This window comes from Protomyctophum parallelum (genome assembly GCF_964188405.1).
Source record: "Protomyctophum parallelum genome assembly, chromosome: 8".
NCBI classification, from domain to species: Eukaryota; Metazoa; Chordata; class Actinopteri; order Myctophiformes; family Myctophidae; genus Protomyctophum; species Protomyctophum parallelum.
This window is the reverse complement of record NC_139703.1, coordinates 40369671-40385980: the sequence shown is the minus strand read 5'-3', so window position 1 is coordinate 40385980 and position 16310 is coordinate 40369671. Positions and strand designations below refer to the sequence as shown.

Genomic DNA, 16310 nt, shown 5'->3' with positions numbered 1-16310 from the left:
ACTATTAGTTTTGTATGCAGAATTGCAGATAGATAGATAATCAATTCATTTTATGAATGACAGACAGACTATCCGTTTTTATCTTGCTGTTCTATCATGTGAGTGTGACATTTAGTGCAGAAGCTACTCGATGGTGAATTAGTATTGTAACATTCTCCTTGGCTCTGACTGCTTCAGTTCAGACAACATCAGACATAAGGCTACACCTCGGCGTGGTGGAAGGAGAAGGTGGGGGGATCTTTGCCTTTTTTACGTTGCTCGTTATGCAGGCCACTGACTAGCTCTGATCCATAGCTCTAATCCATACTTGGGCAACTGGCGGCCCGGGGGCCACATGCGGCCCCCACATTCACTTAATGTGGCCCTCTAGGTTAATATCACAATACTGATATATTATTGATTTCAGCTGTTACAATTCCAAACATGACCCGCTTTAATTACATCTGTCTAAATTAGTATTATTAAAATGTTATTGCGTTTTTTTTTATATCCAATGTATTAGAATTTAGTTCATAAAGTTGTTGTGTTACTGTTATGTTATACTTTTCAGCATTGCAATAAAAATAATAATATTCAGGATTGCAATTCAAATATAGAAAGAAATAGCTGATCTACAAGCTCAAAACGCATCGCAGTGCGGCGCACTTTGAGCTTGTAGATCGTCTATTTTTGCTCCGACCTGTATGCAATGTGGCCCTCTGGAGTGAGTGTGGAAATATAGTGGCCCTCTCCATCGTCAAAGTTGCCCACCCCTGGTCTAATGCGTTGCATTTAGAGCTATGGACCTGAGCTAGCCACTGACTAATATATCCAGCCATGGGTCGGTCATTCAATGCTTTTGTAAGCGAGGTGCTAAGCAAGGGTTGTTTTGGTATATCAATCAATCCGTCCACTCCATGTGCGTGCAGCCGTGCACTCTTTGCATGCACGGCTGCACGCTGTTTCACCCACGTTTGGTTAAGTTGTATCAAGTGATATTTTCATTTTATTTCATATTTATTTATTTCATTTTCAGTTATGGTTTTACATGATTATATTCATTTTACTTTGTACTTGTTTTTTACATATTCCACAGCAGAAAAGAAAAGGAGCAGGAAGAAGATAAATCTTATTTATACCTGCCCCTAAAATAAAAAAAAACATCTAAATGATGCTGCTACCAACCATACATTTATACCTGCCCCTATCATTAAAAACATCTAAATGATGCTGCTACCAACCATACATTTATACCTGCCCCTATCATTAAAAACATCTAAATGATGCTGCTACCAACCGTACATTTATACCTGCCCCTATCATTAAAAACATCTAAATGATGCTGCTACCAACCATACATTTATACCTGCCCCTATCATTAAAAACATCTAAATGATGCTGCTACCAACCGTACATTTATACCTGCCCCTATCATTAATAACATCTAAATGATGCTGCTACCAACCATACATTTATACCTGCCCCTATCATTAAAAAAACATCTAAATGATGCTGCTACCAACCATACATTTATACCTGCCCCTATCATTAATAACATCTAAATGATGCTGCTACCAACCATACATTTATACCTGCCCCTATCATTAATAACATCTAAATGATGCTGCTACCAACCATACATTTATACCTGCCCCTATCATTAAAAAAACATCTAAATTATGCTGATACCAACCATACATTTTATATCACCATGATTACATCAAATAAAAAAAAGAAGGAAAACGACAAAGACAAAAGAACATAAAGCTCAACAAGAGAACAAACACTGAGGGAACAAAAAAACACGCTGAGGGAACAAAATAACACTTATATCTAACCTTCTAATTCATATTTTAACATTTTTTCCTTTTTTTATATATATATATTTTTACTCATATATAAACTCATTTTGTACCCCTGTGTCAATCATCTAATGTGATCCTGGGCTCTACACACCCTCCGCCAACCTAGTCCCCATATATGGGGGACAAGGGGAGAGCAACGGACTTGAACTCATGCTTCCTTCATGCCTGAGTGTCCAAGTCGCTCCTCTACACCTGACAGGGGGGGAGTTTCCCTGGTTGGACGTAGCGCGTGGAAGGAACACGTTATTCCAACCAGTTCCTTTCCCCTCCATCAGGCGCCCCGGCTGGCCAGGAGGAGGGGCAGTTTAGTGACCAGGATTACTGCATGTTTTTTGTGAGGGTACCTACCCTGGGGGACACGGGGAGAACATGCAAACTCCACACAGAAAGGCCCTTTCGCCAACCCCGCCTTCGGGTAAACACTTTCTTAAACTGAAACACTGTTGTACAACTCTTCAACTCAAACAATTTTAACATTACAAACTTTCTAAATAACTTTAGTATTCAACGTGTCGGGGTCCTAGCATGTCTTCTGTGCTACCATGCTATCCTGCTGCGTTCGCTCCGCTGCTGACAGGGAAGAGAACTGAGCAGCAACACAGGGCGGGGCGGTGGGAGCAAAGGGGACAGATCTTCAAATGGACGCTGCATTGAGCCTCGACACGTTGTTAGCTTGTAGCTCTGCTCTTTTTGGCGAACGACACCGCCGTTCAGAAATATAAATGTAGGTATCGAACCGCGACTATAGAATGTGCACTTGCTGTAGAGAGAGCCTTGTCTTTATCACGATTGAACGGTCAAATCCTGTAGTCGCACCTGTGCTACAAATTGAATTTTACAACTCGCACGGTGATATTTTTTGTAGCAAATGCGAGCACCTAGTCGCACTGTCGAGCCCTGCTTCGGGGCCATCATCAGGTAGATGGCATGACATACCCCTAAAAATATGTAATTTCAATAAATAAATAAATAAACTATTCGAGACATCTGCCACTTGAATTTAGGTGACTTAATTCTCTTGATTGATTGACACCAAAAAGGGCAAACACACAATGCAATACTTTGTTTTCAAGAAACGTTAGTCAAACAAACTTAATAAAAAACCCTGCATTTCCCCCCCTCTTATTTCCCATTACAAATGCGGCTGCCTAATATGTAACTATTTTCAGCAATGGGATAATATATATATTTTTGGGTGGGTACTACTGGGTAGATCTGGTTGAGCTGGGCATTTTGATAGTAGCTCTCAAGTCTAAAAAGTCTCTCACTCACTCACTCACCACATCCACTTCGGGGCCATCACCTGCTCCATGGGGATCATATATATAATGTTATGGTCTCTCTCTCCAGTGATAAGAACCACATCCACTTCGGGGCCATCACCTGCTCCATGGGGATCATATATATAATGTTATGCTCTCTCTCTCTCTCTCTCTCTCTCTCTCTCTCTCTCCAGTGATAAGAACCACATCCACTTCGGGGCCATCACCTGCTCCATGGGGATCATATATATAATGTTATGCTCGCTCTCTCTCTCTCTCTCTCTCTCTCTCTCTCCAGTGATAAGAACCACATCCACTTCGGGGCCATCACCTGCTCCATGGGGATCCGCTACAAGTCGTACTGCTCCAACCTGGTGCGGACCCTGATGGTCGACCCCCCCCAGGAAATGCAGGACAACTACAACTTCCTGCTGCAGGTGGAGGACGAGCTGCTCAAAGAGCTCAAACACGGTGGGTGGAGCCTAGGAGGTGGAGCACTTCTATTGGCTGTTTCACTGTGGGTGGGTGGAGCCTAGGAGGAGGTGGAGCACTTCTATTGGCTGTTTCACTGTGGGTGGAGCCTGGAGGTGGAGCACTGCTATTGGCTGTTTCACTGTGGGTGGAGCCTGGAGGTGAAGCACTTTTATTGGCTGTTTCACTCGCATATTATCTAAATGATGGAGTGGTTGCTCAAAGACCCGCCCGGCAGCACTGTTTAATGCAATTTATGTGTACTTTTTGTTGAATTACTCATGACAAAATTGTACAGTATGTATTTCCATAACATAAACCAGCAGCACGCTAGCAAACGATTCACTAGTTCTTTGTTTCAATCATTTTATTATTATTATTTAATTATATTACCTGATCATCTTCTAGTTTGAAACTCTATACTGTCATATGCATACATCTGTCGCGCAAATTATCAAAACATGTCTGCGTGTGCTGCTTGCTTATTTTATGGACATAGGCCTACATACTGTTGACTTTTACAACTTTGTCATGAGTAATTCAACAAAAAAGAAATGTAGCAACTTTTAGCTTGTTTGGCTAACGGCCGATGTAATCTTCGTAAAACCGTCCGAAATCCGCGCGTGCACGGTCGATCACGCACGCATGCGGTCTCCATGTGCATCGCTGCGTGAAATGCGATATTTTGGGCTTGATTAGAGCTTAATTTGACTTAGTTATTAAAATCAACGAAGATTGCTTAGCATCCCGGACATCTGATAGTGCTGCACAGCCCAAAGCTAGTACCGGATGTCATTGTTCCTTAAACCGGAAGTGACATCGCCAGATTCGCATATAGTGTGTATGTCACAGATTTTTCTATTGGCATTAAAATGACGAATTAAACATATGAATAGTGCAGGCAGAAGGCACAATCCACTGTTAATTAGGCTGACCATAAGCCAGTTAATTTTAATGACGTATATTTGTTTTGTGAACGACTCTGGTCTCTTCTTTCACAGGGGTGAAAATCTGCGACGCTTACAACGCTGCCGTGGAGTACGTTAAGAAAGAGAAGTCAGAACTGGTGTCCAAACTTACCAAAAACCTCGGGTAAGAGGAACACACACACACGCACACACACACACGCACGCACATACAATTTTGTCTCATAATGTTCATTACACTTAACCCATTTTGTGCGGGAACCCTTTTTGGTGTTTTAAGCATCATGTTATACTTTAGCTATTGAAAAATAGCAGATCTACAAGCTCATAGCTACGAGCTTGTCGGTCTGCTATTTTTGAAAAAATCTTGAAAATGTGGCGCAGATCTTTGAATATATATTCTTTCACAGTGAACGTTTTAACTCAAATCTTTGCTTCTGGGGGGGGTTGCCGGAACAACATATTTTCAGATGGGGGTCGGCGGCCAATTTATAATTCTGGGAGTTCCTTGACATGAAATAGTTTGAGAACGTGTGTTTTTCAGAAAACTGTCATTTTTAAACGTCGGGCCTAAATGGGTTAACCCATTTTGGGCGGGAACCCATTTTGGTGTATTATGTTATGCTTTAGCTATTGAAAAATATCAGATCTACAAGCTCATAGCGCGCCACCGAGTGGCGCGCTACGAGCTTGTAGGTCTGCTATTTTTGAAAAATCAAAAAACGACTGACATAGAAACATAGCTTTTTCAGAAAACTGTCAGGATGCAGAAGACATTTTTAGAATCTGATCTCAGGTCAGAATGGGTGACTTGATTGATTTCCCTGCTGCAGGTTTGCCATGGGAATAGAGTTCAGAGAGGGATCCCTGGTGCTAAATGCTAAGAACCAGTACAAGCTGAAAAAAGGTGAGAAACTGCCAACAAAGGGTGCGTTCGGAAATGCGCCCTGAACGCACTGGTGTTTGTTTATTCAGTGCACTGAGCGACCCTACCCTGAAGCTGGGGTCGTCCACTGAGCGACCCTACCCTGAAGCTGGGGTCGTCCACTGAGCGACCCTACCCTGAAGCTGGGGTCGTCCACTGATCGACCCTAACCCTGAAGCTGGGGTCGTCCACTGAGCGACCCTAACCCTGAAGCTGGGGTCGTCCACTGAGCGACCCTACCCTGAAGCTGGGGTCGTCCACTGAGCGACCCTACCCTGAAGCTGAACCTACTGAGTGGCCAAAATAAAACCACTTTCTGGCCTCGACAGTCCATACATCCACACTGTAAAGTCCTATCTGATTGACAGCCCCATACATCCACACAGAAAAGTCCTATCTGATTGACAGCCCCATACATCCACACAGAAAAGTCTATCTGATTGACAGTCCCATACATCCACACAGAAAAGTCCTATCTGATTGACAGCCCCATACATCCACACAGAAAAGTCCTATCTGATTGACAGCCCCATATATCCACACAGAAAAGTCCTATCTGATTGACAGCCCCATACATCCACACAGAAAAGTCCTATCTGATTGACAGACCATACATCCACACAGAAAAGTCCTATCTGATTGACAGCCCATACATCCACACAGAAAAGTCCTATCTGATTGACAGCCCATACATCCATGCAGAAAAGTCCTATCTGATTGACAGCCCCATAAATCCATTGCATTAAACAACGTTAAACTCACTTTGCCACACGATTTGATACGTACTCTCTCTGTGTGCGTGTGCGTGCGTGTGCGTGCGCATGGCCAGGCATGGTGTTGAGCATAAGCCTGGGATTCGCTGACATGGTGAACAAGGAAGGGAAGAAGGAGGAACAGAAGAAATATGCTCTCTTTGTGGGCGACACGGTTCAGATCAACGAGGTAGGACCAGTGATTTACCGTTTATAATGCCATACATTTAGAATGTCGAGGTAGGACCAGTGATTTACCGTTTATAATGCCATACATTTAGAATGTTGAGGTAGGACCAGTGATTTACCGTTTATAATGCCATACATTTAGAATGTCGAGGTAGGACCAGTGTTTTACCGTTTATAATGCCATACATTTAGAATGTCGAGTTAGGACCAGTGATTTACCGTTTATAATGCCATACATTTAGAATGTCGAGGTAGGACCAGTGATTTACCGTTTATAATGCCATACATTTAGAATGTCGAGGTAGGACCAGTGATTTACCGTTTATAATGCCATACATTTAGAATGTCGAGGTAGGACCAGTATTTTACCGTTTATAATGCCATACATTTAGAATGTCGAGGTAGGACCAGTGTTTTACCGTTTATAATGCCATACATTTAGAATGTCGAGGTAGGACCAGTGTTTTACCGTTTATAATGCCATACATTTAGAATGTCGAGGTAGGACCAGTGATTTACCGTTTATAATGCCATACATTTAGAATGTCGAGTTAGGACCAGTGATTTACCGTTTATAATGCCATACATTTAGAATGTCGAGGTAGGACCAGTGATTTACCGTTTATAATGCCATACATTTAGAATGTCGAGGTAGGACCAGTGTTTTACCGTTTATAATGCCATACATTTAGAATGTCGAGGTAGGACCAGTATTTTACCGTTTATAATGCCATACATTTAGAATGTCGAGGTAGGACCAGTGTTTTACCGTTTATAATGCCATACATTTAGAATGTCGAGGTAGGACCAGTGTTTTACCGTTTATAATGCCATACATTTAGAATGTCGAGGTAGGACCAGTATTTTACCGTTTATAATGCCGTACATTTAGGTTGTCGAGGTAGGACCAGTGTTTTACCGTTTATAATGCCATACATTTAGAACGTCGAGGTAGGACCAGTGTTTTACCGTTTATAATGCCATACATTTAGAATGTCGAGGTAGGACCAGTATTTTACCGTTTATAATGCCATACATTTAGAATGTCGGAGACAAGAGACATGGTAAATGGTGCATTTGTCTATTTTACAATTTGCATTACATTCACCCAGACCTTGACCCATTTAGGCCTGACGTCGAAATAAAAAAAAAAGTCTTCTAAATCATGACGGTTTCCTGAAATACCTCATGTTTCCATGTCAGTGGTTCTAAATATTTCATGTCAAAGGACCCCCGAAATTATATGTAATTGGCCACCGACCCCCATTTGAAAATATGTCTCAGAAAGAAAGATTTGAGTTAAAAATGTTGTCTCTGAAAGAATATAATTATATTCAAAGATTTTTAGATTTTGTACCACCTTAACCCATTCTCGGGGCGGGAACCCCTTTTGGTGTTAGCAGCCATTATGTTATGCTTTAGCTATTGAAAATAGCAGACCTACAAGCTCATAGTGCGCCACCGAGTGGCGCGCTATGAGCTTGTAGTTCTGCTATTTTTTGAGAAATCGAAGAACGACTGACATAGAAACATAGCTTTTTCAGAAAACTGTCAGGATGTGGAAGACATTTTTAGAATCTGATCTCAGGTCAGAATGGGTTAATTAAAGGTATGTTCTGTTTAATAAAGAGCTGGAGAGACATGGAGACTCCTGTTACTGAACACACACACACACACACACACACACACACTACTATAGCAATGAGTAGTTGAGCACTATCACAATGTAGCTTGTAGATCTGCTATTTTCAATGTGTGAATGTGATTGACAGGAGGAAGCGGCTACAATACTGACTCCAGTTAAAAAGAAGATCAAGAACGTGGGCATCTTTTTGAAGGTGAGATTGTTTGATTGATTGAAATATTTAACAGTTTGCAGAATTACAGTAGGCTACATTTCAAGCACAAACTCAATACAAAGACTGGACTGTGAGTGGACGACCCAATTAAGCATTACACTTGTTTACAAGAGGGTCCACCATGTTCAATTCATCAAAACATTTAGAGACGTATAAATAGACACTTCTATATAGCCAAAGAACAGGACAGGATTTCATCATAAAGGAGGTAAAAAGGGAAAAGAAACATATACAGTGAAGGGAATAAGGGGCGGCGGTGTTGGGGATTCAGATTCTACGGGGGCCAGTTTCGAATTGCAGCCGTCCGTAGGTGCCCTTTGAGAGCGGTTTTGAAGGAGTCAAGGGATTCGCATGTCTTAATGACTGTTGGTAGGGCGTTCCACATTCTGGTGGCATAGGAGCGAAAATAATTTAGTCCCTTGTTTGTGCCGAATCTGGGTTGTACATGGAATGTTGATGAATCTGTCTCTTCAATTTATTACTGAATATAACGTCAGTGACATTTCAGTGTTTGTCATATTTTTTTAATTATTATTATTTTTCTCTCTCTCCCAGAACGATGATGAGGAAGACGAAGAGGAGGAGGCTGACGATGCCGAGGAGCTTCTGGGAAAAGGAGCGCGCAGCGCGGCCCTGATGACCGACAGGACCAGGGTAATTAATAATAACACAGCATAGCGCCGCCCTGCTGGCCGACAGGACCAGGGTAATTAATAATAACACAGCATAGCGCCGCCCTGCTGGCCGACAGGACCAGGGTAATTAATAATAACACAGCATAGCGCCGCCCTGCTGGCCGACAGGACCAGGGTAATTAATAATAACACAGCATAGCGCCGCCCTGCTGGCCGACAGGACCAGGGTAATTAATAATAACACAGCATAGCGCCGCCCTGCTGGCCGACAGGACCAGGGTAATTAATAATAACACAGCATAGCGCCGCCCTGCTGGCCGACAGGACCAGGGTAATTAATAATAACACAGCATAGCGCCGCCCTGCTGGCCGACAGGACCAGGGTAATTAATAATAACACAGCATAGCGCCGCCCTGCTGGCCGACAGGACCAGGGTAATTAATAACGCAGCATAGCGCCGCCCTGCTGGCCGACAGGACCAGGGTAATTAATAATAACATCATAGCGCCGCCCTGCTGGCCGACAGGACCAGGGTAATTAATAATAACACAGCATAGCACTGCCCTGCTGGCAGACAGGACCAGGGTAATTAATAATAACACAGCATAGTGCTGCCCTGCTGGCAGACAGGACCAGGGTAATTAATAATAACAGCATAGCGCCGCCCTGCTGGCCGACCGGACCAGGGTAATTAATAATAACAGCATAGCGCTGCCCTGCTGGCCGACAGGACCAGGGTAATTGATCATCATGTGTTCAGAACGAGCTGACGGCGGAGGAGAAGAGGCGGGCCCACCAGAAGGAGTTGGCCAATCAGGTGAACGAGGAGGCCAGGCGGCGTCTGACGGAGCAGAAAGGAGAGCAGCAGACTCAGAAGTGAGTGATGATGTCACTGGAAGGACCTCGTTAAAGGGGTTACTGTAGGTCACAGGAATGACCTCGTTAAAGGGGTTACTGTAGGTCACTGGAATGCAGATTAAATGTCTTAGATTTCACAGATGTCTTCATAGACATGTTGGTCAGCTCTGTTAACATGTTGGACAGCTCTGTTAACATGTTGGACAGCTCTGTTAACATGTTGGACAGCTCTGTTAACATGTTGGACAGCTCTGTTAACATGTTGGACAATGGACAGCTCTGTTAACATGTTGGACAGCTCTGTCAACATGTTGGACAGCTCTGTCAACATGTTGGACAGCTCTGTCAACATGTTGGACAGCTCTGTCAACATGTTGGACAGCTCTGTCAACGTGTTGGACAGCTCTGTCAACGTGTTGGACAGCTCTGTCAACATGTTGGACAGCTCTGTCAACGTGTTGGACAGATCTGTCAACGTGTTGGACAGCTCTGTCAACATGTTGGACAGCTCTGTCAACGTGTTGGACAGATCTGTCAACATGTTGGACAGCTCTGTCAACATGTTGGACAGATCTGTCAACATGTTGGACAGCTCTGTCAACATGTTGGACAGCTCTGTCAACATGTTGGACAGATCTGTCAACATGTTGGACAGCTCTGTCAACATGTTGGACAGCTCTGTCAACATGTTGGACAGATCTGTCAACATGTTGGACAGCTCTGTCAACATGTTGGACAGCTCTGTCAACGTGTTGGACAGCTCTGTCAACATGTTGGACAGATCTGTCAACATGTTGGACAGATCTGTCAACATGTCGGACAGCTCTGTCAACATGTTGGACAGATCTGTCAACATGTCGGACAGCTCTGTCAACATGTCGGACAGCTCTGTCAACGTGTTGGACAGATCTGTCAACATGTCGGACAGCTCTGTCAACATGTCGGACAGCTCTGTCAACGTGTTGGACAGCTCTGTCAACATGTCGGACAGATCTGTCAACATGTCGGACAGCTCTGTCAACATGTTGGACAGCTCTGTCAACATGTCGGACAGATCTGTCAACATGTCGGACAGCTCTGTCAACATGTTGGACAGCTCTGTCAACGTGTCGGACAGCTCTGTCAACATGTCGGACAGCTCTGTCAACATGTTGGACAGCTCTGTCAACGTGTTGGACAGCTCTGTCAACATGTTGGACAGCTCTGTCAACGTGTTGGACAGCTCTGTCAACGTGTTGGACAGCTCTGTCAACATGTTGGACAGCTCTGTCAACATGTCGGACAGCTCTGTCAACATGTTGGACAGCTCTGTCAACATGTCGGACAGCTCTGTCAACATGTCGGACAGCTCTGTCAACGTGTTGGACAGCTCTGTTAACATGTCGGACAGCTCTGTCAACGTGTTGGACAGCTCTGTCAACGTGTTGGACAGCTCTGTTAACATGTTGGACAGCTCTGTCAACGTGTTGGACAGCTCTGTCAACATGTTGGACAGCTCTGTCAACATGTTGGACAGATCTGTCAACATGTTGGACAGCTCTGTCAACGTGTTGGACAGCTCTGTCAACGTGTTGGACAGCTCTGTCAACATGTTGGACAGCTCTGTCAACATGTGGGACAGATCTGTCAACATGTCGGACAGCTCTGTCAACATGTCGGACAGCTCTGTCAACATGTTGGACAGCTCTGTCAACATGTTGGACAGCTCTGTCAACATGTTGGACAGCTCTGTCAACGTGTTGGACAGCTCTGTCAACATGTTGGACAGCTCTGTCAACGTGTTGGACAGCTCTGTCAACGTGTAGCGTTAATGTCTTTTTTCTCATCGAAACGTCCCCCCCCCACAGGGCCAGGAAGTCCAACGTGTCTTATAAAAACGTGTCCCAGATGCCCCGTGATAAGGACATCAGAGACATGAAGATCTTCATCGACAAGAAGTACGAGACGGTCGTCATGCCCGTCTTCGGCATCTCCACGCCGTTCCACATCGCCACCATCAAGGTAGGTTGTTCCACATCGCCAGCATCAAGGTACATATAATGGCGATTTCACTAGTCACAGTAGTATTCAGCAGAACTTTTAGTATTGACTCGTATCATAGAACAGTTCTCCACTTCTTATTGTTATGATCACCTCACAACATCCAAATGAAAGGCGGAGACCGTCGTCGTGCACTTTATAGGAATTTATTGCAAGGTTCAGTTTCAGGTTCTTATTTCCATCCACAGACAAAAAGAATCCTCCTAATTTATTGCAATGTTCAGTCTCTTATTTCCATCCAAACAGAATCCTCCTGAGCTTCTCTCAAAAAGTATCCAATTGAAAACAATTGACTGGTTTAAACAATATCAAAAATAAACAAAAGCACGATTCCTTACGTTACGAATTTACGGTCAAAAACTTGTTTCGTTCCACTTTGTTGCATCAACTAAATTCTCTATTCACTTTGTCTATTATCCGACGTCACTGCCCATGGCACATGCGCAGTAACTGTTATATCGCTCAAAATAACAGTATATTTAGAAACGTATCATAAAGTGTTGCAACAAACACCTAATGTTAGTAAACAAACCAAAGTACCAAAAAGCAACTACTGATAATAATAAACAAAAAAAGCAATAATATTGTAAATCACTCAAAATGGCTTTAGGTTAGTTTTGGCTCCTACAGTACATGTAGAACGTCAGTATGTCAGTAGAGAGACTATAACAGTATTCTCCTCCAATAGAACGTCAGTATGTCAGTAGAGAGACTATAACAGTATTCTTCTCCTCCAATAGAACATCAGTATGTCGGTAGAGAGACTATAACAGTATTATTCTCCTCCAATAGGACATCAGTATGTCAGTAGAGAGACTATAACGGTATTCTCCTCCTCCAATAGAACATCAGTATGTCGGTAGAGAGACTATAACAGTATTCTCCTCCTCCAATAGAACGTCAGTATGTCAGTAGAGAGACTATAACAGTATTATTCTCCTCCAATAGAACATCAGTATGTCAGTAGAGAGACTATAACAGTATTCTCCTCCTCCAATAGAACGTCAGTATGTCAGTAGAGAGACTATAACAGTATTATTCTCCTCCAATAGAACATCAGCATGTCAGTAGAGAGACTATAACAGTATTCTCCTCCTCCAATAGAACATCAGCATGTCAGTAGAGAGACTATAACAGTATTATTCTCCTCCAATAGAACATCAGTATGTCAGTAGAGAGACTATAACAGTATTATTCTCCTCCAATAGAACATCATCATGTCAGTAGAGAGACTATAACAGTATTCTCCTCCAATAGAACGTCAGTATGTCAGTAGAGAGACTATAACAGTATTATTCTCCTCCAATAGAACATCAGCATGTCGGTAGAGGGCGACTACACCTACCTGAGGATAAACTTCTACGTTCCCGGCAGCTCTTTGGGACGCCACGAGGGGAACATCTTCCCCAACCCGGACGCTACCTTCGTCAAAGAAATGTAAAGAAATATATATATATATAATATACCCTTGAATTTAAGATTTTGGGCGGGCCTTGATGCCGTCGTAATGGCTTATTCTACACTCGCTGAAAATAGCCGATCTACAAGCTCACAACGTGTTGCGCTGTGACACGTCGTGAGCTTGTAGATCTGCTAGTTTCAGCATGAAACCAATAGTAAAACCACTTCTCTTTCACTTGTACTGGATCTCTCGTCCACTAGTCCCTTCCTAACATTTTAGTCTAGTTTGTATTTGTTGACGAAATCGTCAGTATATTTAGTTTTAGTCGTCATAGCTTATCTTTTTGATTGATTGATTGAAATATTTATTAACAGTTTGTAGAATTTACAGTACATTTTAAGCACAAACTCAATACAAAGACTGTTAACTGTGAGTGGACGACCCAATTAAGCATTACACTAGTTTACAACAGGGTCCACATTGTTCAATTCATCAAATATTCAAATCAATTCATCAAATATTTCATGTAGTTTCCATTTATTTTTCCTCAGTGAAAAAAGGTAGACGACGGTAGTTTAAGTCGACGAAAACAACACCTGTCGTTGAATGGAACATGTCTCTCTCTCTCTCTCTCTCTCCCCCCCCCCCCGTCCCAGAACGTACCGAGCGTCCAATCAGAAGGCCCAGGGGGACACGTCGATTCCCGCCACCAACCTCCAGAACGCGTTCCGCATCATCAAGGAGGTCCAGAAGCGCTACAAGATGCGCGAGGCGGAGGAGAAGGAGAAGGAGGGAATCGTCAAGCAGGACTCGCTGGTCATCAACCTTAACCGCAGCAACCCCAAACTCAAGGACCTCTACATCAGACCCAACATCTCCCAGAAGAGGATGAATGGCTCGCTGGAGGCGCACACCAACGGTGAGGGCCCGGAGGGCTTAGGGCTCTAAGGAGGAGGGCTTAGGGCTCTGAGGAGGAGGGCTTAGGGCTCTAAGGAGGTGGGCTTAGGGCTCTGAGGAGGAGGGCTTAGGGCTCTAAGGAGGAGGGCTTAGGGCTCTAAGGAGGAGGGCTTAGGGGGTGGTCTTAGGGCTCTAAGGAGGAGGGCTTAGGGCTCTGAGGAGGAGGGCTTAGGGAGTGGTCTTAGGGCTCTAAGGAGGTGGGCTTAGGGCTCTGAGGAGGAGGGCTTAGGGAGTGGTCTTAGGGCTCTAAGGAGGAGGGCTTAGGGCTCTGAGGAGGAGGGCTTAGGGAGTGGTCTTAGGGCTCTTAAGGAGGAGGGCTTAGGGCTCTGAGGAGGAGGGCTTAGGGAGTGGTCTTAGGGCTCTAAGGAGGAGGGCTTAGGGCTCTGAGGAGGAGGGCTTAGGGGGTGGTCTTAGGGCTCTAAGGAGGTGGGCTTAGGGCTCTGAGGAGGAGGGCTTAGGGAGTGGTCTTAGGGCTCTTAAGGAGGAGGGCTTAGGGCTCTGAGGAGGAGGGCTTAGGGGGTGGTCTTAGGGCTCTAAGGAGGAGGGCTTAGGGCTCTGAGGAGGAGGGCTTAGGGAGTGGTCTTAGGGCTCTAAGGAGGAGGGCTTAGGGCTCTGAGGAGGAGGGCTTAGGGAGTGGTCTTAGGGCTCTAAGGAGGAGGGCTTAGGGCTCTGAGGAGGAGGGCTTAGGGGGTGGTCTTAGGGCTCTAAGGAGGAGGGCTTAGGGCTCTGAGGAGGAGGGCTTAGGGAGTGGTCTTAGGGCTCTAAGGAGGAGGGCTTAGGGCTCTGAGGAGGAGGGCTTAGGGGGTGGTCTTAGGGCTCTAAGGAGGAGGGCTTAGGGCTCTGAGGAGGAGGGCTTAGGGAGTGGTCTTAGGGCTCTAAGGAGGTGGGCTTAGGGCTCTGAGGAGGAGGGCTTAGGGCTCTGAGGAGGAGGGCTTAGGGAGTGGTCTTAGGGCTCTAAGGAGGTGGGCTTAGGGCTCTGAGGATGAGGGCAGGAGGGCTTAGGGCTCTAAGGAGGGCTTAGGGCTCTAAGGAGGTGGGCTTAGGGCTCTAAGGAGGAGGTCTTAGGGCTCTAAGGATGAGGGCAGGAGGGCTTAGGGCTCTAAGGAGGAGGTCTTAGGGCTCTAAGGATGAGGGCAGGAGGGCTTAGGGCTCTAAGGAGGAGGGCTTAGGGCTCTAAGGAGGGCTTAGGGTTCTAAGGAGGTGGGCTTAGGGCTCTAAGGAGGGCTTAGGGCTCTAAGGAGGTGGTCTTAGGGCTCTAAGGAGGTGGGCTTAGGGCTCTAAGGAGGTGGGCTTAGGGCTCTAAGGAGGTGGGCTTAGGGCTCTAAGGAGGGCTTAGGGTTCTAAGGAGGTGGGCTTAGGGCTCTAAGGAGGGCTTAGGGCTCTAAGGAGGTGGGCTTAGGGCTCTAAGGAGGTGGGCTTAGGGCTCTAAGGAGGTGGGCTTAGGGCTCTAAGGAGGGCTTAGGGCTCTAAGGAGGTGGGCTTAGGGCTCTAAGGAGGTGGGCTTAGGGCTCTAAGGAGGTGGGCTTAGGGCTCTAAGGAGGAGGTCTTAGGGCTCTAAGGAGGGCTTAGGGCTCTAAGGAGGAGGGCAGGAGGGCTTAGGGCTCTAAGGAGGGCTTAGGGCTCTAAGGAGGAGGGCTTAGGGCTCTAAGGAGGGCATAGGGCTCTAAGGAGGGCTTAGGGCTCTGAGGAGGGCTTAGGGCTCTGAGGAGGGCTTAGGGCTCTGAGGAGGAGGGCTTAGGGCTCTGAGGATGAGGGCTTAGGGCTCTAAGGAGGAGGGCTTAGGGCTCTAAGGAGGACGGCTTAGGGCTCTAAGGAGGGGGGCTTAGGGCTCTAAGGAGGAGGGCTTAGGGCTCTAAAGAGGAGGGCTTAGGGCTCTGAGGAGGAGGGCTTAGGGGGTGGTCTTAGGGCTCTAAGGAGGTGGGCTTAGGGCTCTGAGGAGGAGGGCTTAGGGGGTGGTCTTAGGGCTCTAAGGAGGAGGGCTTAGGGCTCTGAGGAGGAGGGCTTAGGGAGTGGTCTTAGGGCTCTAAGGAGGTGGGCTTAGGGCTCTGAGGAGGAGGGCTTAGGGAGTGGTCTTAGGGCTCTAAGGAGGTGGGCTTAGGGCTCTGAGGAGGAGGGCTTAGGGAGTGGTCTTAGGGCTCTAAGGAGGAGGGCTTAGGGCTCTGAGGAGGAGGGCTTAGGGGGTGGTCTTA

The 16310-nt window shown here is 45.6% G+C and overlaps 1 protein-coding gene across 1 annotated transcript in view; it reads left to right on the top strand.

The window, feature by feature from the left end:
• The window catches only part of supt16h (SPT16 homolog, facilitates chromatin remodeling subunit), a 44886-nt gene that overhangs the window by 12943 nt on the left and 15633 nt on the right, over positions 1-16310 (top strand). The window contains exons 7-16 of the mRNA XM_083772313.1: positions 3405-3577; positions 4579-4669; positions 5337-5410; positions 6258-6370; positions 8142-8207; positions 8784-8882; positions 9625-9740; positions 11570-11723; positions 13072-13199; positions 13821-14083. Coding sequence (XP_083628439.1) covers positions 3405-3577; positions 4579-4669; positions 5337-5410; positions 6258-6370; positions 8142-8207; positions 8784-8882; positions 9625-9740; positions 11570-11723; positions 13072-13199; positions 13821-14083 — 1277 coding nt within the window. The remainder of the gene's footprint in view (positions 1-3404; positions 3578-4578; positions 4670-5336; positions 5411-6257; positions 6371-8141; positions 8208-8783; positions 8883-9624; positions 9741-11569; positions 11724-13071; positions 13200-13820; positions 14084-16310) is intronic.